Raw genomic sequence first — 27,933 nt, 5'->3', positions numbered from 1 at the left:
GTTGAATTTCTGAACAGGGACATCACGCTTTGCACGTCAAACAAGCAATTTGACACAAAAATCCAAGGCCCAAGCCAGTGAACCACGGATTTCAATTACCTTGAAACAAGTGGAGAACTTTTTACCAGTTCTGAGCTGACATCTACTGGTAGAATGTTGCAACAGCTTGGGAATCAGGAAACGCACAGCAAACCATTTCAGGAAGGATCTCCAAGTGGTACTTGGTGAAACACCCTGGGGTTGAAAAGGATAAGAGATCCAAAAAGTACGTTCTTTATGCAGTTTTGCTCCAAGTATAGTCAGATCAGGCCAAGCATATGGCTGGGGTTTTGTATTTTAGGCATGATGTTTTATTAATGTCAAAGACAGTTGAAATTCATTTCAAACAGATTTGCTTTGGGTTAGCTTAGATCATAAGGGGTATAAACACATAATAGCCTGCAATCACAGAAGAACAATTTAAAAAAATCTTAGGTCTCAGCTGAGGCACAGCAATTAATGACTGTAAGGCAGAATGATACAAAGATGGTAACAGATATTCAAAATGTTATTTATAAGGAAAAACTCACCAACATGGATACTTTCACTGGGAAATGCTGAGGCAATCTCCACCAGGGAGCAGTCTCCAAGAGATGCTGCCTTAGCGGTGGTCAGCCCTTAAATGAGGTCTAGAGGAGATGGAGTCAAGCTCCACCCCTTCCAGGAGCACAGCTAAATTACTCTCACCTGTGCTCCCACAGCTGACCCTACACTTGCCTCAGCTGATTAATCAGAGGTTCAGGCTGTGATTACCAATTTCCCATACAATGACATGCTCATTCTCCTAACCAGCTGCAACATAGAGTCAGCCCAGATCGCAAAAAGATACAATTGATGTATGTTTGAAATTCAAATTATGCTGAAATAAACCATTACTAAATCAGAAAAAGATTATTCTCACTGAGACTTGTACCAGTGCAAGAACACTCCTTCAACAAAAACTTCTAAGCTCAGTGGGCAGATGAAGCTGCAGATGCATCTTTTCCAACCTCAATTTCTCTATAGTAGAACAGAGACTGGAAGAATGGGGAGCATCCAGCCCTTTTGATACACATGAAAGTGGTACTCAGATTCTTTGGAGGGAATCATATGATGGTAACAGTGCCACGTGTAACATTTTAAATAACAAATTAGATCCCTAATTTATGACCAAACACTAAGAATTTTATCATGTGCTATTGCCTTAGGCAAATGTTAGAAAACTTAGAAGAGAAAAAATATGTCCCTTTCTGACATATTCAGAGGGAAAGAGATGAAATTCAGACTCAATATGCTGTTTCATTTCTCCTGTTCATTGCACCCCAGCTGGTTCCAGTAGCCACAAACTGTACATAAATTTAGCACTAATATCAACCATCATTATCCTGGGGAATGCAAGACCATACTGAACAACCTGATCCTTTTCCCTTGACGATCAGCAATTGAAAAGGATGCTGAAAAGTTGGCTCTAACAGTTTTGCATATCAGAAGAGCTCCCTTTTCAAAATCAGTGGAATTTCTAGAGTTTGCATTATTTTTCCATTCTCTCAGTATACTGAAAGGCCACAGGATGGGGAAAAGAACTGTTGCATACTTGTACAGAAGCATGTGTTAAAGTCCTATTCAGGGAAGAATGCACACCAGCCTTCTGCTACCTGAGGGTTTCTTTTCTAGCTCAGTTTAAAGAGGAACTAATATTTTCACAGGATACCCTCTCTTTCAAGCACAGATACAGTCTCAGTGAAGATATCCAGCACTGCTGGAAGAAAAGAAGCAAGCTGGCCGTTGGAAGTGAAGGTCTGATAAGACAGAAAAGACTGTGAGGAGGAATTGTAATCAGGGAGGGAAGTAAGGGCAAAGGAAGAACTTAGAAGATAAAGGGTAAGCAGACATCCCTTACCACCCAAACAGCACTAAGGCCGGGCAGGAAGCAAGGCAGCCAGTTGGACACAATAGTTTAGGGTAAGATGAAGTATCAGAAAACATCCCAAGGCAAAAAAGATTAGCAACCTGCAGATGAGGAGAGTCCAGGGGAGCAGCAGCAGAAGTATGAGAAATGTCTCACTGGTCAACTGTCAGAAATAATTTACTGAGACATAATAAAAGAGTTTGTTAATTTCCAGAGAAAGACACAGTTGCCAGCTCCATCATCTCATAATATGTCATACGGCCCAAACCAAGATCATTCTGCAGTAGTGCCTTGGTCAGACACTCACTGAAGGCTGAGTTAATGAAGTGTGAGATGTCTGTAGTAAGTGACACCACTATAAATGGTGGGGAAAAAAATAAACAATAAATAGCAACAAGACTGATTTCTAGGATGGATGAATTCTTCTTAACAAGTTTTCTGTACCTGTTATAGCATTTTGTGTACAACTATCCCAGTGTCGTGTCTTTGGCTGGGAGGGAGTTAATTTTCTTTATAAAGGCTCATACAATGCCATGTTTTGGATTGTGACGAGAATAATGGTGATAACACACCAGTGTTTTAAGATGTTGTAGAGCAGTGCTTACACTAAGCCAAGGACTTTTCAGTTTCTCACGCTACACTGCCAGTGAGGAGCTGGGGGTGAACAAGCTACTGGGAGGGGACAGAACCAGGACAGATGCCCCAGACTGGCCAAAAGGATACCATCTGATGCTGTGCTCAGCAATAAAAGCTGAGGCGAAAGAAGGAGGAGGGGGATGTTCGGAGTGATGGAGTTTGTCTTCCTGAGACACTGCTACACGTGACGAACCCTGCTTTCCTGGAAGTATCTGAACACCTGCCTGCTGATGGGAAGTAGCAAGTGAATTCCTTGTTTTCCTTTGCTTGTGCGTGCAGCTTTTGCTTTGCTTTGTAAACTGTCTTTACCTCAGCTCATGAGTTCTCACACTTTTACCTTTCTGATTCTGTCCCTCATCCCATCTGGGGAGAGCAAGTAAGCAGCTGTGCAATATCTAGCTGCTTGCCAGGGTTAAACTACAACATATGGGTACTCTGGCATGGTATCTTGTACTAACGTAGCTTTATACATAACTGGGAAAATGATTCAATGAGTTCAACAACCAGCATGGGGGAATAATCTTTGGTGCACCCTCACCTTGAATGTTGTGCGCAGTTCTGTTCTCTCTATTATAAAGTGGGTATTAAGGTACTTGAACATGTCCAGGGGATGGTAACAAAACTGATAAAAGGGTTGGAGGGTAGTATCCTGTGAAGAGAAGCTGAGGAAACTTGGTCTGTCTAATTATGAGAATTCTGAGAGGTGACCTCATTGCTCCCTGCAGCTTCCCGAGCAGGGGAAATGGAGCAGGCTCTGCTTCTTTATAGAATGTGAAGGAACGGCATAACGCTGCACCACGGGAGGTTCAGACTGGACATCAGGAAAAACTTCCTTACCATAGGGGTGGTCAAATATAGGTACAGGCTTCCCGGAGAGGTGGTTGTTGCCACAAGCCTGTCGGTATTCAAAACGCCCTCAGTAAGATGCTTTAAGTTTTAATTAGGCCTGAAGTTCTTGGGCAGTTGGATTTTATTATGTCTGTAGGTTCCTTTCAATTGAAATATTCTGTTCTATTCTATTCTAAACTAAAGGCAACTCTTTTGAGGTAGTAGAGTTATTCCAAATTTACAGCAGTATCTGAGAGCTGAATTTGACCTATAAATTAAAACGCTAGTCATCATTTTTAGTTTCTCTGTCTTGCTATAGTCTAGAGTTGACTTCCATAATCACATTCTGTGTGTGGGGAGCTTCAGTCCCCTTTGCTGTTTCCTAACATTTCTGAAGTATTCGATACTTGCGTGGTTATGTGTGCTGCTGCATTATTCACACTGTGAAGTGGTACTTTAAATATTCACTGGGAGAATAAAATGAACATGCTGTAAGCGATTGCTTTAGGGAAATACCATTCAATTATAATGAAGTATTCATTCATAAGGTTTTGCTCTTGTTTGCATTTGGCACATTATAAGGCTGATTGAACAGTCTCAGAGCAACAGCCAGAAACACAAAGTATACACCAGTGTGGGGAGAGGGACAGGAAGGATATAACAGTTGGAAATTTGATTCCTAAATGATCTTGTCTTACACATCCCCACAACCCATACAATTCTGCAAACGCTTGCCCTTGTTCAGCGTTCTGTTCAAGACAATATTGCTGCAATGCATTAATATGTGCATCAGCACCCCCAGGGTTGTTTTCAGACTAATATTAGGAAGTAACACTACAGTAGCTCAGACATTATCTCACGAAACCCTATTCAGATTTAGGTCAGCACAATGCAGAGATCTGCCACAGGAATGACAACTGAAGTGCTCTGTCCAGTGCACTGCTTCCAGGGAAGAACTCCAGTATTTTAGGAAAATGTATGACAGATAGGAAGACCATAGACCACTTCACTATAATCTCACATTGTAAGCAGGGATATAGGAGGATTCTTTTTAGTATAGGCAGTGATGAAAATATGTCTTATTTCTTTTTCCACTTGGTATTTTCATGCTACTAGAAAGATTTTTAAGAACTTGATTCTGGCCCAGATGTATTACCTTCCTTATCACAAAGGTTCTGATGTTTTAAACTGCTGTTTAACATTGCTATGGACTGGATAAAAGCATGATAACCTCCATGTTTCTAAATCAGACTGGCTCTTTAATTAAAAATCTACATACTACTATAACTAATTTATTTCCAATTTCTTAACCTTAGCTGTTAGTACATAATGACCTAGTATACAACTGACACTGTTTATCTCTTCTAGACAGTTTTTACATAGAGGTTTATATTCAGGAGCAGTTCATCTTGCTTAAGGGATAAATGGCTATTTGTAACAGAAAAATTCACTAGAAGAGAACTAGCAAACATCAACTAATATCAACCATAGCAATTGGGGAAAAACAAATAAAATTTGCAAAATGCCATTTTTTTCATTTAAAAATGAAAGAAATAGATAGTTCCCCCACTGTATCTGGTTAATTACCTCCAACAACTTGTACTTTGACACCCTTACAAGGATTTTAACTTTCCCTTCTACACATGGGAAATACAGATGCCTTTGTTGTAGGCCAGATCCCACTCAACAGATGTTCTCTGTGCTTGTAGATATCTAACAACTATCAGTGAGACTTCATTTAATACACTGAATAGCTGAATCACTTCCTACACAATATCTAATCCCAGCCACCAACCTATTTCCCCAGTGATGCTCACCAGGTCAGTGGAGTCTTGCTTGTGGTTAGAATCCTTGATGAATAACACAGCTTCAAAAAAGTGCTTAGCCCACTGCAGAAGAGTAAACTGTCATGACATATTCCACCAGACTGCCACTCCATCTCAGCCTATGTATCAGCCCCTAAAAACTGATAGTCTGGAACTGGTCAGATATCTTCTTCTAATCTCTCACCTGAATGGATGGTGCTATGACTGTTTTGGAAATAGCAGGTACCAGGTGAAGACAAAAGCATAAAAGTGACCTCTCTACTCTTTTGTTGGCTTTTTCTCCTCTCTCCCCTTGGGAAAACTGCTGAGCGCACCGTGACCCAGAGGTCATAGCCAGCCAGAGCCAGTCAGCAGCAAACACTAAAACTGCAGAACTAGCAAAGAATACTACAACATTTTTTCTAAGGTTTTTTGGTTGCTTTTAGATGTTTTTCAAAATATCATATTTAAATTCAAGAAAACTACCCTCGTGCATTCTTTTCTCAGCTTATTTTAACATCAGATATGCACCAGATAGAAAATTGAATTTTAAAGAAATCCCCAAGTGATTACTAACCAAACTAACATAGTTTTCAAACACAGCATTGCCCCACTCATAGACACAGCCAACTCAGCCAACTGAAAATTTTCACAGAACAAGGACAGATTCAAAGGAGGTTAAGCAATTGCAAACTGGAAACTAAGGAGAAAAAACTAAGTAAGACAACAAACCAGTACATTCAAGAGACAAAAGTTTCTCTTTTCTTTTGCCACTATTAGAATTTATACCATTACCTTTCCCAGCTCACTGTTTGATAGAGCAACAATTATTTAATGTATTTGCTTTTAAAATTCAGTAAGGGATTAGAATAGCATAGGCAGGTATGAATACCATAGAATGCTTAAACAGATATGATATTTCTGCATCCCTGTTATACCATCTATATTGTTTATATCCCTCGACCTTATTTTATTGATAAACTAGTAAGTGAATAAGTGTGATATAAAAAAAAAAAAACAAACTGGTGTCTTAGCCCTTAACAGCTGCTCTCATTTTATACAGATAACTTCCCAATTAGAATTGATCACACACTAGGTCTTAGGTAAGGTTATAGGTGCACAGCTGTGTTGGTGAGTAAACCAAAGGACTGAGTAGATTATAAAGACTTTTCTGTCCTTTCTTCTAAAGCTCTGTTCTTCCTTCTTCCCTTTGGTGGGGAGGTGCTATATTCCAGCTTTTCTTAAAACTGAGGTAAAAATGATATCTAGTCTGTTCTAAGGGTACCAATTCAGCTTTGAGTTATCTGAGGTCTATAACATAGACTGATTATGATAAAAGCTGTAAGTCAGTGGTTTTTGTGGCCCTCATACTAATAAAATGGTGCTCTGTGGATAGATGTAAGGGGTTTATTGTCTTCCTGAAAGAAAATTTGGCTGCTTAGAGTAAGGAGGCAATGCTTAGATCCAGGTGGCTGTAGTACGTTAAAATAAGAGGCTTTCTTCAATACTTGTTTATAGTAATTTTTTATGAGATAATTGAGTGTTAACTAACCAAAAAGCTGTTAGAAAGGCCTTGAGGAATGTTATTATTCAGTTGGTAGGATGCTAACGTTTATCTGAGCCGTTGCTTCTGACTTGGACGATGTGTTCTACTTCAGTTGGTATAATATTGAAATATAGCATGGGAAAACATTTTTTTTTCCTCTCGAGTAAGTGAACTAATGCCCTCTCTGAGATCTATCAGAATATTAGAAATTTAAAAAAAAAAAAAAAAAAAAAGCTTAGTTTACTTTCACTGTGGCTCTTCAGAGATACAGTGTCTTGCTAAAAGCACTGATTTCCATAGGGACATAATCATAAAAGCTATATGCTTTTTACTCTTAAACTGTATCATATTGGCTCAAACCCTTAAAACAAATGTTAAAGGGGGGGTACCCAAAGCTTCTCAGAGATTGCTGACTTTGGGGCCAGCTTCAGCATCTCAAGAACGCACAGGGTTGTGAAAAGGTTGAAATCAAACTACTTAGCTGGCTACAACCTCATCACTCTCTTACTTTAGAATGCAAACTCTCATTTTACTTTTAACTGGAGTGTTATGTGACCAAGGTGGAGAGGGGGAGTACAGGGATGGATGACTCAAGCATAAAGCCTTGTCTCTCCCTTAGACAATGCAGTCTTGGCTCATCTGGTGGGACAGAAGTTAGTTTCTACACTGTAAATTAAGGTTAAAAAAGACAGGCACCTGGGCCCAAGACATTTTTTGTATTACAAACACAAAGCTCTGATGCTCTGGTTTCCTTTTACTTTGATGCCAATACCATCAATTGAAAGATATCTGCCTGGTGTAAATGATGAGACTGAACACATGGGGGAGAAAGGAGAACATGTCTTCAGCTTCAAGAGCTGTTAAAGGCTTGCTTTTAAATGCAGAAATAAGAGCAAAGATGGAAGTATGTGATATGTAATGCCACACAGAATGCAAGAGGGGAACATAAGACTAGGAGTGTGCTGATTACAGTATCTATTTAGCTATTTAAGACTTTTTCTAAAACACTCATGAAATACTTCACACAGTGATCAAATCAGACTGGTTTTGCTGCTTCTTTAGCAGAAAGAGGGGCAGATAGAGAGTAGAGTAAGTAATACTTGATTTAATGAATGCACAAAAAGTGACTGTTACCTGGATAAAACAAGGAGCTAATCTTAAAATATGAGAAGTGGCCTTAATGCAGAGGAGGAAATGAGACTCTTAGCTTAATTTCTGCAGCACAGTGATGGACTGTGGGGGCAGACAGGAGCATGAAATCATGTAATAGTATTTACATATTGCTTAGCCTGCTACTGGTGTTATCCACTCTAAAACACAGCCACTCTGTCCTTGTTTACCTCCATGCTCTATTTCAGAATGGTAACGATTATCATAGCTGCTTATTGCAGTTTTTCCTTTTTTTTTTTTTTTTTTTTTTTTTTTTAATAGCCTAAAATGGAGGGTGGGGAAGTTAATCTTTCACAGTCCTATTGTATACAATAAAGCCAATGCACACTGGCAGAAAAAACAGTTGCTTTTCAGGCTTGTGTAGATTATATACTGTTAGAAAATGTACTTCTAAGCTAAAATATTTTCTTGGTGGTGACAGGACTTTTCTGAGTTGAGTTTGGCAGAGGTGCGTAAGGAAGGTAATGCACAGGTGTTACTTTGTGCTAGGTGAGACTTGTGTGCACTGTAAAGCTGTTTCTTAGGACATTCTTCTTCTGTAAGACTCCATCTGCTGAGGTGGGGATGTAGAGAATGTCTTCCTAAACAGTGAAAGATGAACCCCTGAGGAAGTTTATTCCCAGGGAAATCTTGCAGAACTCAGCAAGCTTTTTTTAATCCTTTTCAAGTGTAATTATTTATAACTTAAAGAACTGAACATGGTAATTCAACACATCCAACTGGATGCCGTGGAACAAGTATGTCTCTGTTGAATCATAACTGTATGTCTGTGACGTATCACTGACACGTCACAAACGGAATATGAATACACCAATAGCAGTGGATCTAGATGTCTCTACTGAACAGTAATTTTCCTCCCTTCAGGTTAGATGTGTAATGAAGATTTTGGAAAACGTGGATGTATGTTGAAGATGTCTCTTCCAAGCCAGCGTCATTCTCTTATTACTAACCCTCCTCCACCAGAATATATAAACACCAAAAATAGTGGGTGTCAAACAAACCAACTTCAGTACTTACAGAGAGTGGTCATGAAAGCCATGTGGCGACACAACTTTTCCTGGCCGTTTCATCAGCCCGTGGATGCAGCAGCACTGAATCTTCCAGTAAGAACTGTTTCAGAAATAGAGTATTATCCTGTTAAGTATTGCAGTATTTGTGAATTAAGATCAGAAGTCTACTTTAGCATGAGAACTGCTTTAATCACTTCCAAGAGCAAGAAAACTATGCTTTCTGTCGCTGGTTAATACTAAGTGCTACATCTTTGTTCACTTTCCTTTCTGAGACTGTCAAAATTTCTTTAAGGAATAAGAGCACTCACATGGGCCTTACAGAGCTTCTTGATGTTGGTATTCTGTGCTGTCTATCTTCTAATTCCCCACTAATTGAACTGTGTTTCTTAATACTGGGTATAACAATGTCTTTTCTTCTTGACTTTTTTTTTTTTTTTTTTTTTTTTTTTTTTTTTAAAAAGGGGGAGGGGAGGCGGGGGGGGGGAAGTTGCCAACCTCTTTCTAAATACTTTGTGGTGAAAAAGCAGATCTGATCCTAAAATAAACAGGCAAATATCTGGAACCAATTTGATGTATTTCACTGATTTTTGCCATGTGCAAAATCATTAACACATTCCTGGACTAAACACTAGGTCTTGTGATAAGTTGTCTTAGTTTAGGTACTTTAATAGTCCAATTTTAGATCGTTGCAGCTTGTTCAGTCAAATGAAAACATCAGTAATTGGCATTATATTCCAGGTATTTCAACTTACCTGGAAGGTACTAATTTTGTCAAATGAGTAGAAAGGTGATAACACCATGGTATGGTTCCTTCAGTTCATTATTTTCCAACTTTGGTGTTTTTAGTCCTCTCATGTCCAAGACTAATTGTACATAATGTTCCATGAAACATAATGCAGTTTTTTCCTCTTGCAATCTAATTTTTGTCATTGTGTCAGAATCATAATGTCCTCATATTCAAGAGATTTGTTGTGAATCTTTGAAAAACACAGGATTACTACAGCATTATAAAGAAACCCATGGACCTGGGCACAATTAAAAAGCGTCTGGAACATAATTACTACACAAAAGCTGCAGAATGCATTGATGACTTCAAAACTATGTTCTTGAACTGCTACATATATAACAAGGTAAGTGAAACAAACGCCTCTTATTAGTAATTAATTATAATGAATGCAAACAAGTGGAAACTTCTAACTACCTATAGAACTTGTCAGTGTCTTCAAGATTTCTTGAAACTAGTTCTGTTTGAAATGGGAGAAGGCTTTGCTGCTAGATTTGACTGAAGACAGAGGTGAGGCTTAACTTGCCGTTAACATCTGAATGCATGAGGGTTCTGCTGGCAAAACTTCAAGGTTTATTTTGCACAGCTTACAGCACAGTGTAACAGCTAGACAAGACCAAGGCCAATTACTCTGAGGCATGCTTCTCTCCTCCATTAAGCTTAAGACAACCTAACTTAAGCTGAAGTGTATCTCCCTGAGCTTTGACTGTGCTTAAGTATCTTTGAGCTTTCTTCAGACCATAAGAATGAATAAAGGAATTGCAGTCCTGCTCCTTTTTTCCCTTTGCTATGGAAAGCATACAATTATACAAGTAAATAGGACAGGGCAGTGTGAGGGAAAGGGGCTGTTATTTCAATAGGGAAGTAACTTGTATTAGATAGGGAATAGGGATGACTAGTGCCTCTCTGGTACAGTTGACCTGTTATTATGAATTCAGTATAGACCATGGTTAGTTGAAAAAGTAGTGCTTTATTACTGCAGCTTCTGCACTCTGAATGCTATCAACTTTATTTTGCAGGCAGGTGATGACATTGTGTTTATGGCCCAAGAACTAGAAAAAGTGTTCACGCAGAAAATAGCACAAATGCCACCAGAAGAAATACTGATTCCTGACAAAGGAAAAAGAAAAGAAAAGCTGCCAGAAGGTAATAGCTATGTGCTGGATTGTTAACATTAAATAAAAGCTGGGAACAGAGAGTTCCCTGTAACTGGTCACAACTCAGCCCAGGAGTGGTCAGGATGCTCTCCATCTTTCCCAGAACATACTAGACCAGCAACGCTACTGCTTTGGCAGACTCAGTGCAGCTGTAATATTGTAAAGGAACCTTCTACTAATGTATTTAAGACAAGGAATAAAAACTCATCAGAATATGAAAACTGACAACACCATCAGTAGTGTAATAGCATACCTTTATATGTGAAACAGAGTGCTGTTGTCCACAAGAAAGATGATTCAGTCAAGACATCTCAAACTAATGAGGAAATTATGTACTAGGTACTACAAATTACGTTGGGAAGCCTAATTAAAGTGGTCCAGGAGATTAGCTTCAGTTCATTATTCATCTTTGACCTCCTGTGTTGTCTTAATTGCTCTTGTAACGTGCTTCATTACCTTGAAAAATGTTTCACTTCAACGATATGCTGCTTTCAACATTGTCAAATATTTTTATTAATAGAAGTGGGACTATTCAGTGTCTCGAATTGTACATGCACCTCAGGAGGTGAACTTAGAGGTTTCTCTGTAGTCTCCCAAGTGGACCTGGAATTAATGTCAGTTGCTGGATCTGTTAGCCCTAATGAAAAGATGTTGTGCCTTAATAGGAATGATGATGTCAAATGTGTGTGTTGAACTGATATAAGCAATTCCCAGAAAGTTTGAGAAATGCATTGGAAACTGAGCAGGTTCTTAGATTATTACAATTATGGATGCACTCATAATTCAGTCTTGCTCATACTGAAGCTCTTTAAGACCACTTCTATATTTTACATGTATAAACATACAATTCATATGAATCTTGAAATGTTTGAAGAACTATAATTCCATGTGTATGCAGAATGACTTAGTATTTTCTCTGCAAGTACTCCTCTTTTCTTACAGTCTAGGGGGCTTAGTATATTGTCTATTAAATCACTGCTCTGAGGCTAATCCACAGTTTCCTTGATGCCAGCTAGCCATAACTTGTCACAGCTGAGGTACTAAAAGAGCTGAGTAGAGGATAAAAAAGCATTGCTCTACATACCAAAGCTTGTATTTGTTACTTATATTGTTTGTGTGTGGAAGATGTATTATTTAAAACTGTCCAACTGTACTTTTTAAGGCATAACTTAAAACTTTTTAAAATTAACCAGAAACTCGGCAGACAAACAGTGGGACTTCATCTAAACAGAGCACAAGGCAGAAACAAGCTGAAAGGGGAGAGCAGCCTACATTGGTAACTCAAGAGCTACAGAAGGCTACATCACCTCCTTTGTCTGCAGCTCAGCTGACTGCTTTAATGCCAACTGCCATCCCTATCACAAAAGTAAGTTACCTCAAATAACTTTCAGAATGAAAGATATTGAAATTACTGCTCCAGGCATGAACAGCAGGACCACAAAAGTCATGTTTATTGCAGTATCTCTTCAAAACTTCTATTGTGACAGAGGATAATAAGAAATCTAACAGACCCTCTATGCCTCTGCTAAATAACTGGGTTAACAATATTTCTAGGAAGTATGCAGAAATAGGGATGACTGCTTATTTTTACAAATATGAGTTGAAAACTGTTTATTCAAAGTAAACTAAGAAGCTAATTCTTGAAATGTGTTTCTATACTTCTGCAAGTTTCATCTTGATGTAGGAATTCTTTCCTTGTGATCTAGATAAAGGTTTTAGTATTGAAATAAGATCTTCCTACGTTTCATTCAAAAACTTCTCACGTTTTCAATTTAAGTGTTTGAGTTCCAAAAACAGCATATTAGTTGAAACACTACCTATCTGGGAAAGGTGTTTGTAGCACACAAAAGCACTTAACTGCCATATGAATTGTATGTGGATGTCTGGCACTTCTGATCAAATGAACAAGCTTGTACTGGCATAGCTTTCTTTATCCTTTTCCAACAAGGCATGTGTATTAGGTTCTCTTACGGTGCATATTTCCTCTTTACTAGAGAGTCTGAAAATGAATGGCAAAGTATGTGCATCTCCTCTGGACCAAATACCACTTGGGGTTTAAAGAAATAAAGACACAAATCATTCTGCTAGTTTAACATAAACTGCAGTGACTTTTTTGCTTTCCATGGTAGTCATGAGTATTCCATAACCTATCAGTTTCTTTGAGTCTTCTCAATTGGCTAAAAGCTACCCACAACCTACTTCCCATTCTTTCCTTTAAACTTAAGTGTAAGCTTGTTGTTGGCTTGTAACGTCTTGTAGATTCTCAGTCTAAACTTGCTGTTATACTATTTTCTTTTGGTTTTAATACTTGTAGGATTTAGGACACTTCTTTTGGTGTGTAGTTTCAAAGCTGACCTCCAACTGTTCTGGATGTACATCTTCTAAACTTAAAGATTTCGTTTTTCTAGACAAAAAAAGGTGTGAAAAGGAAGGCTGACACTACGACTCCTACTACTTCAACACTCACAACAAGCAGTGAATCTTCCGCAACATGTAACAAAAGAAAAACTGTTAAAGCAGACAAAGGTGAAAATGAATCTAGGATACCAAAGAAGATTCTGAAGAAGGGCTTGCCAGATTCTCAGCAATCACCTAAAGTTCTCAAAAAGATTCAGTTATCAAAACAACTAAAATATTGTAATGAAATCCTCAAAGAAATGTTCTCAAAGAAACATTCAGCATATGCATGGCCTTTCTTAAAATCTGCGGATGTGGAATCCTACTCGGTTGGTGAGCAAAAAGGAGTTGCCAAATGTCCTACAGATCTGGGAACCATTAAAGTAAGTATGTTTTGGAGGGGACTGGACAACTTCTGTGCTTAAATAACTTGTGTAATGATTTTACACTGGATTTTAATAGCATTAACTGAAAAAAAGCCACGAAAGCTGCTCCTGATTTGAAAGGAATAGTTTGAGAGAACTGTACATAGCTGCTCTGCCCACTAAGAAGCAATTATTTACTGAAGTTCTTCAGAGCCTCATGGGGACTGTGTACATACTGACTAATCCACCTTGAACAAGCTAATAGTAGTAGTGCAGAGAATTACCCATTTAAGCAGGCTGCTAATAAAACATATTAAGTCCCTTTCAGTCTGTGTGATGCTGTTGCTAGTGCTATGTAAGACAAAATCCAGTTCTATACTGTCTACTTCTGTTTCTGTCTAAACCTCTTCAACCTTGCTGTAATGAATCCTCAGGCACTGGATTTTCGTGGCACTTTTCACCTTTCCTGTGAAAACTAACCCTCCTGTAGGTGGATACTGATGGCCAGTGGTTTTCAAACAGTAGGCAGATCTGTCTGGGACTGAGTTGGTTAGTCAACTTAAACCAAAGCTATGGGGGCACTTTTAAAGTTAACATCTAAACTTGTATTCACTTTCTTTCCCCCTAGAAAAAAATGGATAACTTTGAATATAGAGATATACAAGAATTTGCTGCAGATGTTAGATTAATGTTCATGAATTGCTACAAATGTAATTCTCCAGACCATGAAGTGGTCGCCATGGCAAAAAAACTTCAGGTGAGTTATTACTTGAGTTATTACTTAAGTCAGATTTTAAACCGAAAAAGAGTTGAGGATTTTTTTGGCCATTCTTGGCCCTGATGTACCATCTGCTGCGATCAGCTCCTATGATGTGTAGATCTAGGGGGAAGAAAAATAGCACCTTCAAAGTGCTTTGAGAAATCTGAAATGTTTATTTGCTGTTCCTAAACAAAATTCTTTAGGATGTTTTTGAGACTCAATTCGCCAAAATTCCTGATGAGCCAGCTACAAGTGGTGTTCTGCCACAGCACACAAGAGACATTACAAAAGGTTATTCCAGTGACAGCAGCAGTGATGACTCTTCAGAAGAGAAATCATCTGAAGACTTTGAAAAGGAGAGAACAGCATACCTTGCAAAGCTTCAGGAGCAGGTAAGCACCAGTAGTCAATATTGTGACTGTAATCTCTCTGTTAGTGTTCTTACAGCTGCCTATTCTGAGGCTCAGCACCAAGAAGCAGTATTTACAGGACTCCATAGTCACTTAGATTTTGAAAAATTAAACTTGATTCTGTTTGGAAGTAATTCCAAACATTAACAATCTGCAAGTGTACAGTGCCTCAGCAAATATACAAACTGCTTTTATTGAAATATGGTCTAGTGCTTTTGCCTAGTATTTTTTTAGATAAGGCATATCTTTTGAACAAAAATAAGACTGTTGCCATGATACCATGGATGACAGCATCCAGGTACTTCACACACAGCTCAGAGTCATATGCTTCTAAATGGCATTTGCTTCATTTTATGTGGTTGAAAAGCTCCCTTATGCTCAGTATGTCAAGGTGTGTTAGCTCCTCTGCATAGTCAGGAATGTGCTTTTGAGATGCATAAAAGCAAGTAATAAATTCAGTGTTAGAAAGCTTAGTATAAAATAAAGCAGAGGTATTTCAACTAATGCCAACAGTATAAATAGCATAGCTGTGTTTTACTGTGTAACAGTGTGATGGTTCTAATTTTTGCCTGAACATATCAGTTCAAGCTGCTGCTGCTGCATCTATAATCCAAGGAGGGAGTGAGCTTTGGATCTGCTAGTCAAATAAGGAACAACTTAGTGGTTTGTTGTTTGGTTTTTTTTTGTTTGTTTGTTTGTTTGTTTGTTTTGCCAGAGTAGGACATATAACATGAGTTCATGAATATTGGTTTGAAGGTAACAAATTCTACAAGACAGCCTTCACCACAGCTAAATAGTTTTCAGTGTGGTTGAAAACCATATTCTCAGTTTAATTCCTCTTTCTAACCTATAAGACGTTGACACAGCTTTTACAGAAAGATTCAAGTTTAAATAAACGTGATAGGAAACAGCTAGCAGGAGAATAAAGTACCTTGGGTTTGCAGATTGACGATGCTCAAGCCCAGTTCAGTTAGTTCAATGCAGAAATCACGTAAATGCTTTATGTGCTCCCCAAGTACCTGAAATTAAAGAGAAGCTGCTGGACAGTGCTACAGTGGATTTTTTTAGATTTACTATTTAGTTTTTACAGTTTGTTGGAAGATACGTGCTCTAAGACGAACCTGCATAAAAATAAGTGTCCTTGTTTTCTAAACCTCTTGTCTGTGACTATTTTTTTTTTTAAATACACTAAGATGTTTGAAAAACAAGTCTTGTTTGGAAAGCAAACATTAGTATCCATTCTAATGCAAGAGATCAGATTTCACATATAGAACAAGTTCACCATTCCTACTACATTACTTAAGATTCCCATCTTTTTATTTTTCTTTGATAGCTTAAAGCTGTTCACCAGCAGTTGCAGGCTTTGACCAGAGCATCCTTACCTAGATGGAAAAAGAAAAAAGAGAAGGCTAAAAGAGAAAAGGGGAAGAACAAGAGCAAAGCTAAAGCAAGCCTGATTCAAAAGAAGAAAGATCTAATACACAAAAAGTCTAAGAAAAAGCACTCTTCAAACATGTAAGTGTGGGGGACTTGTGTGGGTGTAAAATTATTTTAAACTACAGTTACTGCAGTAAACTTCTTTTTGCAGTCAATCAAAGGAAGCCATCCAGCAGATCTTGTTGGCACATAAGTCAGAAGATGATGATGGTGCCAAGCCTATGAATTATGATGAAAAAAGGCAGTTGAGTTTGAACATAAATAAGCTGCCTGGAGATAAGCTTGGAAAAGTAGTCCATATAATACAATCAAGAGAACCGTCACTGAGGAATTCTAACCCCGATGAGATAGAAATAGACTTTGAAACTTTAAAGGCTTCAACACTCAGAGAATTAGAGAGTTATGTGGCAACCTGTCTGAGGAAGAGACCAAGAAAGCAGCATGGTATGTAGAATAAATGTATCAAAAAACCAAACAGATTTTACCAGATCCATTTTCTGTTTTGCTGCAGTGTTAACTTCTATCTCTCACACAGCCAAAAAAGCAATGAAGCCAAAAGAACAGCTTCTTTCTGAGAGGAAACAAGAGCTGGAGAAAAGACTACTGGATGTCAATGGTCAGCTAAATCCAAAGAGAGAGAACTTCAAATGTAATGTGAAATTCATTTATTTGCAACAAAAAATCTTGAAGGGGCAATTTGGCCTGTGTATTATTACGTAAATAGAGACTTCAGAATATTTAAGGTCTTAGATTTCCCTTTGTGGGGTTTTTAAGATTACATTTGTTGCTGACACTATAGGAACAGGCAGTTACTTGTCCTTAAATAAAACATCTTATTCCTTATTTCTCCTACCTAATCCTTTAGTAGAAGTAAAAACAACATTTTTCACTTCTGCAATAGAAGACATAATACAAACTTTACTAGCCCCATAACTGTCAGACTATAGCTGATAGCCAACACTAAATTGAGAAATCTAGTTGGATGACCTAAAAATATCCTAGAAATAAAAGCTACAAGAAGCAGGTAAGTTAATAACATAATGTTGGGTGAAGATGGAGGAGGCAGGCTAGAAAATCTTTTAAATTGTCATTTGGCTTCTTTAAAGGGGGGGACTGAAGCTAGCATTTAACAATTACGTGTATCCAAGGAAATAGGTATATATGTTGCTTCTTGTTTTCTAAGCTTCCAGTGGAGAAGCAACTTGGAGAAAAAACTTTTTGTCTGAACAATATTGTAAATTAAGCTTAAACCCTGAAGATGTGAAACAGTCATATGGTGAGGAGGTGGCAAAAAATTATTCTAGATAACATGTAGTGTGGGAAAGAGGAGAAGTGAGTATAGTAAAGCCCCCAGTACACAAGTCTGGCAGCACTAATAAGCACAGACAGACTTAAGAGCAGGAAAAAAAATAATGGAAACCATGCTTGAATAAGGTCTTGAAATAGCTCATATTTTAACCTAGTTTAGGCTTTTAAGTTATGTGTTTACAGCTCTTAATTGGCTATTTCATTTATGCAAGCTTGCTGCTGGTAAATCTCTCTCTTCTATGAAGGTCTTGAATCCGTTGGTAAGATGACAGTATAATGATAGAAGACCAGCAGTTATATGGGAAAACAGCCCTCATAAAGAAGATTCTAGGCTTGTATATGGAGACCTACTGCAGGCCATTTCAACCTCTTCCTTTTTATTCTGCAGTTGAAAGCAGAGCTGAGTCTAGTTTTGGACCAAGCCGACTGAGTGAAAGCAGCAGCAGCCTCTCCGACTCAGGCAGCAGCACTAGCAGTGCTTCCAGCTCCTCAGACAGCAGTGACTCTGAATCGGGTCAGAAAGATTCCTTTTGTTTCTGACTGGGCAGAATACCTGCCTTCCTAATTTGCACCTATTGCTCCAAATGCTTTCCAAGATCTCAAATCATTTGTATAGTCCTCTTCAACATAGAAGACTCGTGTCTAGATGTTAGTAAATGAATGTCTCAAAACTGACTGAAAAATAAATAATAAAATGACAGTGAAGAACAGACTAAAATCTGCTAGTAAGAATTCTGTGTGTCTAGCAGAGACCTGGCTGTCAGGCTATAGCTTACTTCTCTGGGTTTTTGCTTTTTTGGGTTTTTTTGTTTGTTTGTTTGTTTTTGCTTTTTTAAACCTACTTCTTGAAAGTTGAATTCGCTTTCATTGTCTGATCTGCAATACCAGAGGAACCTTATCTTTTGGGTAAGGTTTTGTTCCTAAGCCTGGGGACAAAATGGCCAACAATGCTGACTGAAGAGCCAAACCCTGCTGGAGTGCTTAAGCTTCCTCAAATTTACTCATGGTGTAGAGTAGTGCTGTAGTATCATGATGTTGGAATTACGCTTCTCTATGTGGAACACTTGTTACTCTTCTGGTACAGAATAGATCCCCCACATCTGAGTGGTAGGCATCCATACAAGGCAACAGTCTAAAGTTAAATTAATTCCACAGTTGGCCCTTGAATGCAGATAAGCAAATGGTGGAATCATTGAGGGTAGACCTTGATCCTGTGGGGATTTGTATGTGTTAAATCTGGGAGAAGTTCTGTAAAAGCATCAAATTGGAGTATGCAGGACCATTCCTTTCCATGTGAAGTTTGGCTGTTGGGTACACACCCATCTTGCAACATGTATATGTAAATAATGCTACATATGCAGATGACTTTTCTTTTTACCCATTCTTCTCTTTCTGCTCACCTCACTGAATTTACAGTTACGGAAACATGCTCAGAACAGAATGGAATGAGGCCAAACTGCCTAACTTTGGAACAACCTAAGGTATACTTGATGTGGATATACCTTTTGATCTCAGCAGTTAATTGGTACATGCAACAGTATTGAAAAGTGCACAAGATAAGCAGGGAATAATGAACATAATACTTGCTCTGTAGGACTGACTTAGTAATGTAAGATCTACATGTTAAAAGTATCTTTTGCTTCTTTGCAGAAGATGAGTATAAGAACTCCTGAGGTTTTTACCCATAGTGAATACTAGAAATTCTCTGTTAGATGAAGGTGGGAGAAGGATAAAAGATGCTTCCTTCCTTCTCTGCCACCCACTGAAAATCCTTTCCACTTTAGTCTTAAGTATGAAATTGACCACTGTGCAAAGCTCACTTCATTTCTTTTTCAATACAAACAACCTCACTTTTTCAATTGATTGAATGATTATCCCAATCCTTTTCTGGATGCTTGCTATAACCAGGGTATCATTTACACCAACGACAAAACATCACATAGGAAGACTTAATGCCTTTAGGACATATATAGATAGTGAGAGTTAATTCCTGTGTGTTTTATCTTTGCCATGCACAATTTCACTTAAAAGTAGCCCAGGTACAGACATCAAATTTCCAAGATCAGCAAAGCCTTCTCCTTACAACAGACTATTTCACTTGAATTGCTTAGCTTGATATAGCAATTAGTTTTGCAGACTTAAAAAGATGCAGAAGGAGCACGAGTAACAGTCAAGGACTTGAGGGGAGGAATTATGCAACAGCTTTTTTTTTTTTTTTCTTCCTTCCCTAGAAAGCTTACTCTCTGTGATAAGAAATAGCTTCTGTAATGACAAAGTGACAACAAAATCTCAAAAAAACCAGTGTGCAGGAAAGTGTTTGCTTGATCAGTTGCAAAGTTTTTCCTTTGAGTATCAGGAAACTTAATAGTTGATGACAAAACACAAGGTGATGATCTGGTGGGTTTCTGTATCTATCAGACCAAGGCAGAGCATTTTACTCCACTGGGCTTTGTCATCTAAGCTCTCAGGGATGCCACACTACAACAAGGATTACAGCATCTGATAAATGCTGTAAAGAGAGGGAGAGAAAGAATCAGTTATTAAAGAGTTGGTGTTTTGTTTTTTGGAGGTTTTTTTGAGCATGTTAATTAGTGCTTTCTCTTCGCAGAGACCATCACTGTGCTTACAGAGAATGTCCTACAACACTGTTCTGCAAGTACAGCCCTCATCTATCACTAGTAGCCTGCAAAGCTATGGATCACCCAAACCACAGCTGTCACCTGAACCACAGCTGTTGTCTCCCACTGGGCAACAGAAGCTTAAGCCTTTACAAAGTAGATCTCTTAAAACAGCAGAACAAAATACCAAATCTCCCTCAGGTAACAACTTTATGGCAGGAATCATGGCTATTTGAGTGAACCTCAAAGAAAGAAAGCTGGTAGAACTAGTGTTCACACTACTCAGTAAGCTTATCTTGAAGTTTTGGAGGTTATTGGGTGAGTAATAGCAAAGGTTCTTACATGGCATGAGTTGTTAGGAGCACAGTAAAAGTAAAAGAATGTCAGATAGGAGAGAATTTCAGATTACTCTGGCACTGAGATTGGGATAGTACTCTATTTAAGCAGTGAGGTTCCTGCCTCCCTCCCTCCTTGAAGAGTACCAGCAACTGGAGGCAAGATGGGAAATGATGCATTAATGAGCCTAAGGTTACAGAAAGTACTGAACACTTCAAGGCAGGAGTTAAACGCTTACATTTTTTACCATCATTTTTCAAGTTAACACATGCAGTACTTATTAGCTGCACTAGCACCATAGGCCTCCTGAACTGATCAGTTATCTAAACACATCAGCTATAAGTTGCTTAGAAACATGATTAAGAAGTTACTGTTTTCTTTCCCTGAAATTGGAAGGTCTCAGTTCAGACACTCCTAGGTTGTTTAGTAAAAGACAACTTGAGCCGGTAGCTGATAATCTGGAATAAAATAAATAAAGCCTAGTTGTTGTTTGTTTTTTTTTTTAAATAAAAAAACAAACAAACACTGTCTCAGTGCAGCTGGGTTGCATGTCTTTGTAGTCAGCAAATCCACAGCTCTGAACAATGAGATGCAGAGCTGCAGCACGTAGGTTCTGGGAAACCATTCATCTCTTCTTTCTCAGGTATGCTTACGGGTGTTTGTGCTTCGCATGACACTTCAGCCAAGCAAATGCCTCAGACTGCTCCAAGGACAGATCAGCCTTTTGGTAACCAGTGTACACAGGCCATTCCAGAGGTGAATACATCTCTCCAATACATTCATTTCAAATGAAATTCCAAAGTTTTAATACTGCTACTGTATAACGAGAATTAACACGTTAAGCATTTAAGAGCATGTTCTGAAGTATAATTTCTCTATCTCTCTTCTAGGTATCCAATACAGCTTCCCCTGTTGACAGTGCTGATGGGACTAAAGCTGAAAAAACATTACTTAATCTCGATGAAGTTCATAGCAAAGCCAGTGAGAGAACTGCTGATTCAGAATCTATAAACCAAGAGAGTACGTACTGTCATAATAAGAACTAATTGATGTAAAGGCTAGAAAGTCAAACGTATATGAATCTGTCTTGAAATAAAATGAACACCTGTGCATGAGTCAGTTGACAAAATAATCTTCTATGTTTTTAGTGTGCTTTGTTTTTTTAGAAAAATAAAATTACAGGTCCTTTCTTGTTCTGTGATAAATACAGCAAGCAAAACGAGTTAGTACTGACTTCAGAAAGTTAATTAACAGTAATTCAGTATTCCAGGAAGCTTGAGAGTGTTGACTGAACCTCCAGGGAGCTCATTCCCTACAAGCACATTATGCTTTTTGAGTAACTATCTCCAGTTTTTGTGATGAGGATCTGAAAGTAAAGAGACATCAAGTAATCACAAGTTTGTTCCTTAAGATTACAAGTAGGCAAGTCCCCTGGAAGCTGTGTTCCATACAGGAACACATCAGGCTTCATGCATATTGCAAACTCAAGACTGCTGGGCTAGGTAGGAAGTGCCTTCACTTAAACCTGAGTGTTACTAAACACAATTACTTGTTCTTTTGTTCCTGCTCTGCTATTCCTCGCACAGAATTGAACAGGGTGGGAACAAGCATCTGAAAAACTCGACTGAAGTAAAAGCTGCTGTCTTACCACAGATTAGTTCTTTAGCTCTAGACAAAGGATAGTTTCACTGTATTTAAAAATGAAATAAGATAAAAGAACGTAAAGATGTGTCATAGGTGAATCAAATAGTCTTGTAATATTCTTTTGGTGTTCTGGAATTTAAATTCCTGTCCCATGTACCATATAGAACACCAGGATTGTGGTTGTTTTTATACATTAGAGTGCTGGGAAAGCAAGCAGAAATGAATGAAGCTCACTGCTTAATGCCAATAGGGTTAGCAGGAGGATGCAAGCATAGCCAAAACTATTCCCTACTGCTTAGTCTTTGGTCCTCTTAATTTCAACTCTAATTTTTCATTTAACTTGACCTACTGTTTCTTCTTCCCTTCCTTGTTCAACTCCGCGTGTGTAGATATCTGTGTTGGGGGGTGGGTGGGCCCCCCTGTTTAATACAGGAATTATCTTGTGATTAAACTGCCTTTGAACATGTGTGAACCTCAGCATTTTATTTTGAGAGTAGTTCTGTGACCCCTTCTGTAACAGTAGCATTAGGCTGTACCTACAGTGATGTGTGCTCCAGCTGTCCTTAGTGTTAAGGAAAAGTCATTCAATTATTAACTTCTGCAGAAAGCTTGAATATTAGGAAACATTACCAGTATTTGGGAGTGTTTTTGTCATTAAGAACCACATAATTTAATTTTAAAAAAAAAAAAAAAAAAAATCAGTAGTGAGAATTAAGTCACTTTATAGGTTGACTAAAAAACTAAAAATTTTAATTTGAGGTAACACAATCCATAAAGTCAACATGATTAAAAACCCATTATTACTCTCCCATCAGGTCACTGTAATAAACCTAATGGTACAAAGACTCCAGAGACAAAACCCCAGAGCTCTCCAGAAAGGGTAGGTGCAGTGTTGTACATTCATGTTTTCTGGAATTAAAATTGGAGAAGTGAACAGAAGGGACTGCATAAGAAGAGCAGCAAATGTTACTTGTTATTATACTACTTCGCTAGAGAATTTCAACACTGATGAAATAATGTATTGAATTCTGCTTGAATTGCTTTGTTTGCTCCATTCTTAGAAAAGCAAGGAATTTTTGTTGTTGTTCTAGGTTGTTTACACTAAGTTCCCCAAAAAGAGTGTTGATCTAATGTAGGAATTAAGTAGAAAATGGATAGTTGAAGGGATAAAAACAACTTTAGTAGCTGTATTGTTGCATCTTCTATGTTTTCCTTTTTATTTCTCCTTTTAAATAATTTTAGGCCACAGTAATTAAGAACATAGACTCCTGGGTAAGCTTATGCAAAACGATGACGGTTCCAGCTCCAATAAAGTCATCTGCTGAGAGCTTCAAGCATTTCAGGAAAGTAGCCTTACAGAAAGCAGCTGGGCAAGCACAGGAAAAAGAGAGGTTTGTCACAATGTTTGTTTAAACACTAATCTATTTTTTGCTTATGCATTCAGTTTATGTGCATGGTCTATCATCTGGATAGCTGAGTAATTTTGTGGGTTGAATTTATGAAAAATTAGCCTTGGACTACTTAGACAATGCAAAAAGTGTTGAATATCATCATGAATAATGATACAAAAGCATTGAAGACTTACTGCTTAATAAACTAATAATGTCATTATCTAAAGTAGTTATATAAGTATGGTTAGGGCAGGTACTGTTTCAGTTGAAAACACTGGCTTGCAACAGTAACTGTCGTGAAGCTCTAGTATGACATTCTGTAACTGTGCTCAGCATATCCTAGAAGAAAATGAATTCACTAAAACAGTTCTGTAATTTAATAATGACTAACTAAAACCTCTATGGCTGTGTGTGTTGATGTAATACATGCTTTGACAAAGAGGTAAGAAAATCAGCAGATTTTGAATTAATGAAGTTTATAAGCACATGTTATATAAGCATATAAGGTAATAAGCATGTGTTATTTGCTGTCAATAAGTTTCATGCTGAGTTGCTTGGCTATTCAGGAATGAATGGTTCAGATTAGGCAACTGCCATGTGTCAGATACCTGTAGCATTTGGGGAGGGAATGTTGTGCATCCTAAATACACAAAGTGTTTTTCCCCCCTCACAAATCAATATTTTTCCAGCAAATTCTTAGATGTTCCTTTTTTCCCCTTTGCTTCCCCCTCTCAAATGTATGTTTTGTATTTATTGTTTGCTTTTACTTTTCTGTTGGAGCACACAGTTCCTCTGGTCATGACCAGAATTCATACCTGCACTTAATATTTTACTTTTCTACATTTATAGCCAGAAAAATCCATATCTTATTGATATCTGTTGGAATAATACAAGCATATAGCTATAATTACAGAGCAAACAAATAACCAGAGGGTATCCAAGAAAAGACTCACCAGTGCTGATGCTTTCAGTTGAGATGGATGCTCACCAGTGTTGAGCCTTACCACAAAAACTCCAGAAAGAGATACTACCTTGGTGGTGGTCAGCCCTTAAATGGGATCTAGGAGAGGCAGTCAAGCTCTACTACTTCCAGGAGCACAGCTGAATTACCTTCACCTGTGTTCGCTTGGCTGACTCATTGTTTGCTTCAGATGGTTAATCAGAGGTTCAGGCTGTGACCAACAGTTTCCTTTACAATATCCAAAGGGACAAGTAGGGTTATCTAGTTTTCAATAAGTTGATGTTAACGTAGCTAAAGTAGCACCAGCGTGAACTACTTCAGATAGTAAAATCCTTTGGTTGCCTAAAGAAGCATTCAATAGGCTACTCCTATACTTATTCCTTCTCCATTCTCTAAAGGGTCCATAAAGGCACAGGATTGGATGCCACAGCAATGAAAGACTGTAAGCCCACAAAAGAAGAGGATATGAGCAAACAATTGCCAGAAGCTCAGCAACAGCCTCTAGTTAAGGACCGTAACTTGGCTAGAAAAATGGAACAAGAACGCAGACGGAGAGAAGCAGTAAGTTGCTGACTCTTTTTTGGTTAATCTTGTTTCAATTCTAGTGCACAACTGAGAAAAGAAAATTCAGGTCCTTCAAAATAAGGACCTGAAGAACCAAAACCAACAGAACTCTGCAATTTGAAGTTAGACCAGAAAATAAAATAAGATGATTAAATAAGTCTTTAAGTGGCATAACAAAAAAAAAAAAAAAAAAAAGTGCTAACGTTACATAGAATGTTACAATAATTGCATAAAAAAATCAAGTTATTAAGAACGCAGAGATTCCTCTTTAGAATGACAAACCTCAAGTCTTTGCAAGCTGCCTTCCCTCTTCAACATGCTAAAATACAACATGTCAGCAAAAGTGCTAGTCATGCTGTACTGCTCCAAAATACCAACACGGAGCCTTTTAAAAACAAACTGGCCTTATTGTTATAGATAATGAGTGCTCTCTAATTGCTACTGTTTCTTAGGTTAAATGTTTCTAAAACAGTTCAGTGTATAGTATTATGCAGTCTGACTAAGATCATAATAAATCCAGATAAGGTCTCCTGAAGCTTTCATCCTGCTCAGCACAATTCAGGAAGGACTTGAACAAATATGCATATGTAAATTAGTAAAAACAGAGGAAGCATATTCTTTGTTGGGAAGAAGCTTTGTAGGTTTTTGTTAAATCTTTATCCTGCACAGAATATTTACTGCCTGACTACTCTGAGAAATACACTGGTTTGCTTTTTTGCAGATGGCTTGTACAATTGATATGAATTTGCAGAGTGATATTATGACAACTTTTGAAGAAAACCTTGAATGAAAATGGCAGTTAATGTAGAACTTAACTTTGGTACCACGGCTGACTGTACGACTTTGAAAATGTAATAGTTAGGAGCTTAAACACTAAAATCACTTAAAGAGCATGGAAGCTCCTGTAAATGCTTGATATGGAAAGTTTGCTCTACTGATTACAGTTCATATTTTGTGTGTACATATGCATGATTTTTCTAATCCTTTAATCCATTTTTTTTTCAGAAGCACTTCAGAATCTGTTATACAGTTCACAGCCAAATTCTCTGTGTGTGTTAAATTTAGTGTGCTAAATGTGCAACTATAGAAACTACATTAAATCAAAGTCTTGCTAATTATATGATTATTATTAAGACAGTCATTTGTTACGATATTTGCGCAAAGCGCAGGCTGTGACAAAATATTTTATAACAGTGATTTCAACAGAGTGTGTAACATTACTTACAATCAGAAAACAGTACTTCCTGGAATTCTAATCTCAGCAGTAAATCTAATTCACTTGCAAATCCTATACACTTGCATGCCTTAAGGTAGACACGTTGATCTTCTGTTTAATGTATTTTACGTTAATGTTATCAGTGTGCAAGCATGTTTGCCAGATGGTTCTGATTGATTTTCCATGGAAAGAATTGATCTAAAATACTCCCTTTCTGGATCCAGTTTGAAGGGCTTTCTGTTTAAGGCAAGTTTTTAATAATGTTGAGATACTTATCTGAAGTAGAAACTAGTCTAAAAGATCTATATTCTTGTTGATTACATACTATTTTCTCAAACTAAGTACAAGATTAATTAGACGTTTCCTTATAGAATTAATACCAAAATACAGCATGTACTATGGAAATGTTGGAGGAAGAGTCCCTCTTGGGATAATCTGGCTTAGTGATCTCAAATTGTTTTGACCATGCAGCCATCAGTAAAAAAAAATGAGCATGTAACAGGCATCCTTATTCATTTATAAATTACGTACAACTGTACAAATATTACATGCACTGTAAAACAGATAAAGATAGAAATTAAAGGATTAAATAAACACTACTTTATTCAACTAACAGTACAAAAATAAATTTTCTTCCTGCACCTCAGTGGACTGTCTCATGCACTCTCCTTTGTCACTGTCCTCGCTAACATTCCCCTTGAAACTCTCTCCCCATGGAGACCTCTGGTCTGTCAGGCTCTTGGATCAAAAATGGAACTGAAGGGAACAGACCGTGTTGTAGTGTGGTCTGCTACAGACCACCCAATGAAGTGAACAAGGCTTTCCACAAACTACAGAATTTCCAGATAAAATAAATTACAAAGCATGCATAAAAACAGCAGCATGGGTAAGGAGACAGTGCTAGCCCTGAAATACCTATTCTGCCTTAAAAAGCTATTCTGTATCTTCCATTTCTGTCACTGCTGGAATGGTAGTACTTCATTAACTTGTAGAAGGACTGTATATTGACAAATGCTCACAGAGATATTGCCACTTGAAGTGTGTATGGAAGTACTCTCACATGAGCTCTGTGTGGATGTATTCGCATCTGTCTGCTATTTGGGAAACCTCAGTACTTGGCTAGGAAAGAGATTCTGGGTGAAATATGGGTTGTAAGGCACAAGGATACTATTAAGATGTCATGTTTCCATTCTGCATCAGAAGTGATTTAGCCCTGCCTTCATTTCTGGTATATATGTCATAAACAACTCTCCATTCTGTGATGAAATATTACAGTACACATCCACTCTACCTTGCCATTGCCTGGACGTGCTTTCTAATGCAAGCTTAAGATCCCTTGCTTTGGATATACACGTGATGGAAGAGAGGAGGAGAAATTATTATTTACATTTCACCTATTCTATGTAGCTATGGGTGCATTATTGATGGCATATTAGAGCTGGTGCTCTTGCCCCTTCAAAATTCCAGCTCCTGTAACAGCTTTTCTGGTAACAGCTTCACCTGCTGAGGTAGATCTGCACACATAGACACGAAATTAGCCTTCTCACTAATTGTGATACACAAGTAAGAAGAATCACACCAGTATTTCACACCACTTCATATTGTCAATGGTGATTTTAAGTCACAATGTCAGTGGTGCTACTGCTAATCTGATAAACCTTGT

At 37.9% G+C, this 27,933-nt stretch overlaps 1 protein-coding gene and 1 long non-coding RNA gene across 3 annotated transcripts; one reads left to right on the top strand and one right to left on the bottom strand.

Annotated features, from left to right (window-relative positions):
- Positions 1–99: 99 nt before the first annotated feature.
- On the bottom strand, positions 100–15,840 carry LOC107317557 (uncharacterized). The gene is made up of 3 exons (XR_001556923.3): positions 15,727–15,840; positions 8,930–9,022; positions 100–234 (listed from the first exon to the last, which is right to left on the bottom strand). It is a non-coding gene; the product is annotated as an uncharacterized LOC107317557 (long non-coding RNA).
- Positions 2,719–26,916, top strand: BRDT (bromodomain testis associated). Of its 2 annotated transcripts, none has more exons than XM_032446257.2 (20): positions 2,719–2,832; positions 8,777–9,015; positions 9,915–10,052; positions 10,726–10,852; positions 12,057–12,229; positions 13,272–13,643; positions 14,254–14,382; positions 14,589–14,777; positions 16,129–16,310; positions 16,384–16,676; positions 16,768–16,881; positions 17,929–18,054; positions 18,957–19,021; positions 20,149–20,359; positions 21,138–21,250; positions 21,385–21,514; positions 22,954–23,018; positions 23,381–23,529; positions 24,889–25,051; positions 25,776–26,916. In XM_032446257.2, exons 2-20 carry the CDS (start codon positions 8,782–8,784, stop codon positions 25,842–25,844), a joined length of 3,042 nt encoding a protein of 1,013 aa, XP_032302148.2. In that variant the 5' UTR covers positions 2,719–2,832; positions 8,777–8,781; the 3' UTR covers positions 25,845–26,916. The 2 variants fall into 2 exon arrangements, with proteins under 2 accessions (XP_032302148.2, XP_015725900.2); XM_015870414.2 differs by lacking the exon at positions 2,719–2,832 and adding an exon at positions 6,384–6,448.
- The last annotated feature ends 1,017 nt before the right edge of the window (positions 26,917–27,933 follow it).

This window comes from Coturnix japonica, chromosome 11, assembly GCF_054131305.1.
Source record: "Coturnix japonica strain WE chromosome 11, WE-NBRP24, whole genome shotgun sequence".
Classification (NCBI taxonomy): Eukaryota; Metazoa; Chordata; class Aves; order Galliformes; family Phasianidae; genus Coturnix; species Coturnix japonica.
This window is presented reverse-complemented; position numbering and strand designations above follow the sequence as displayed.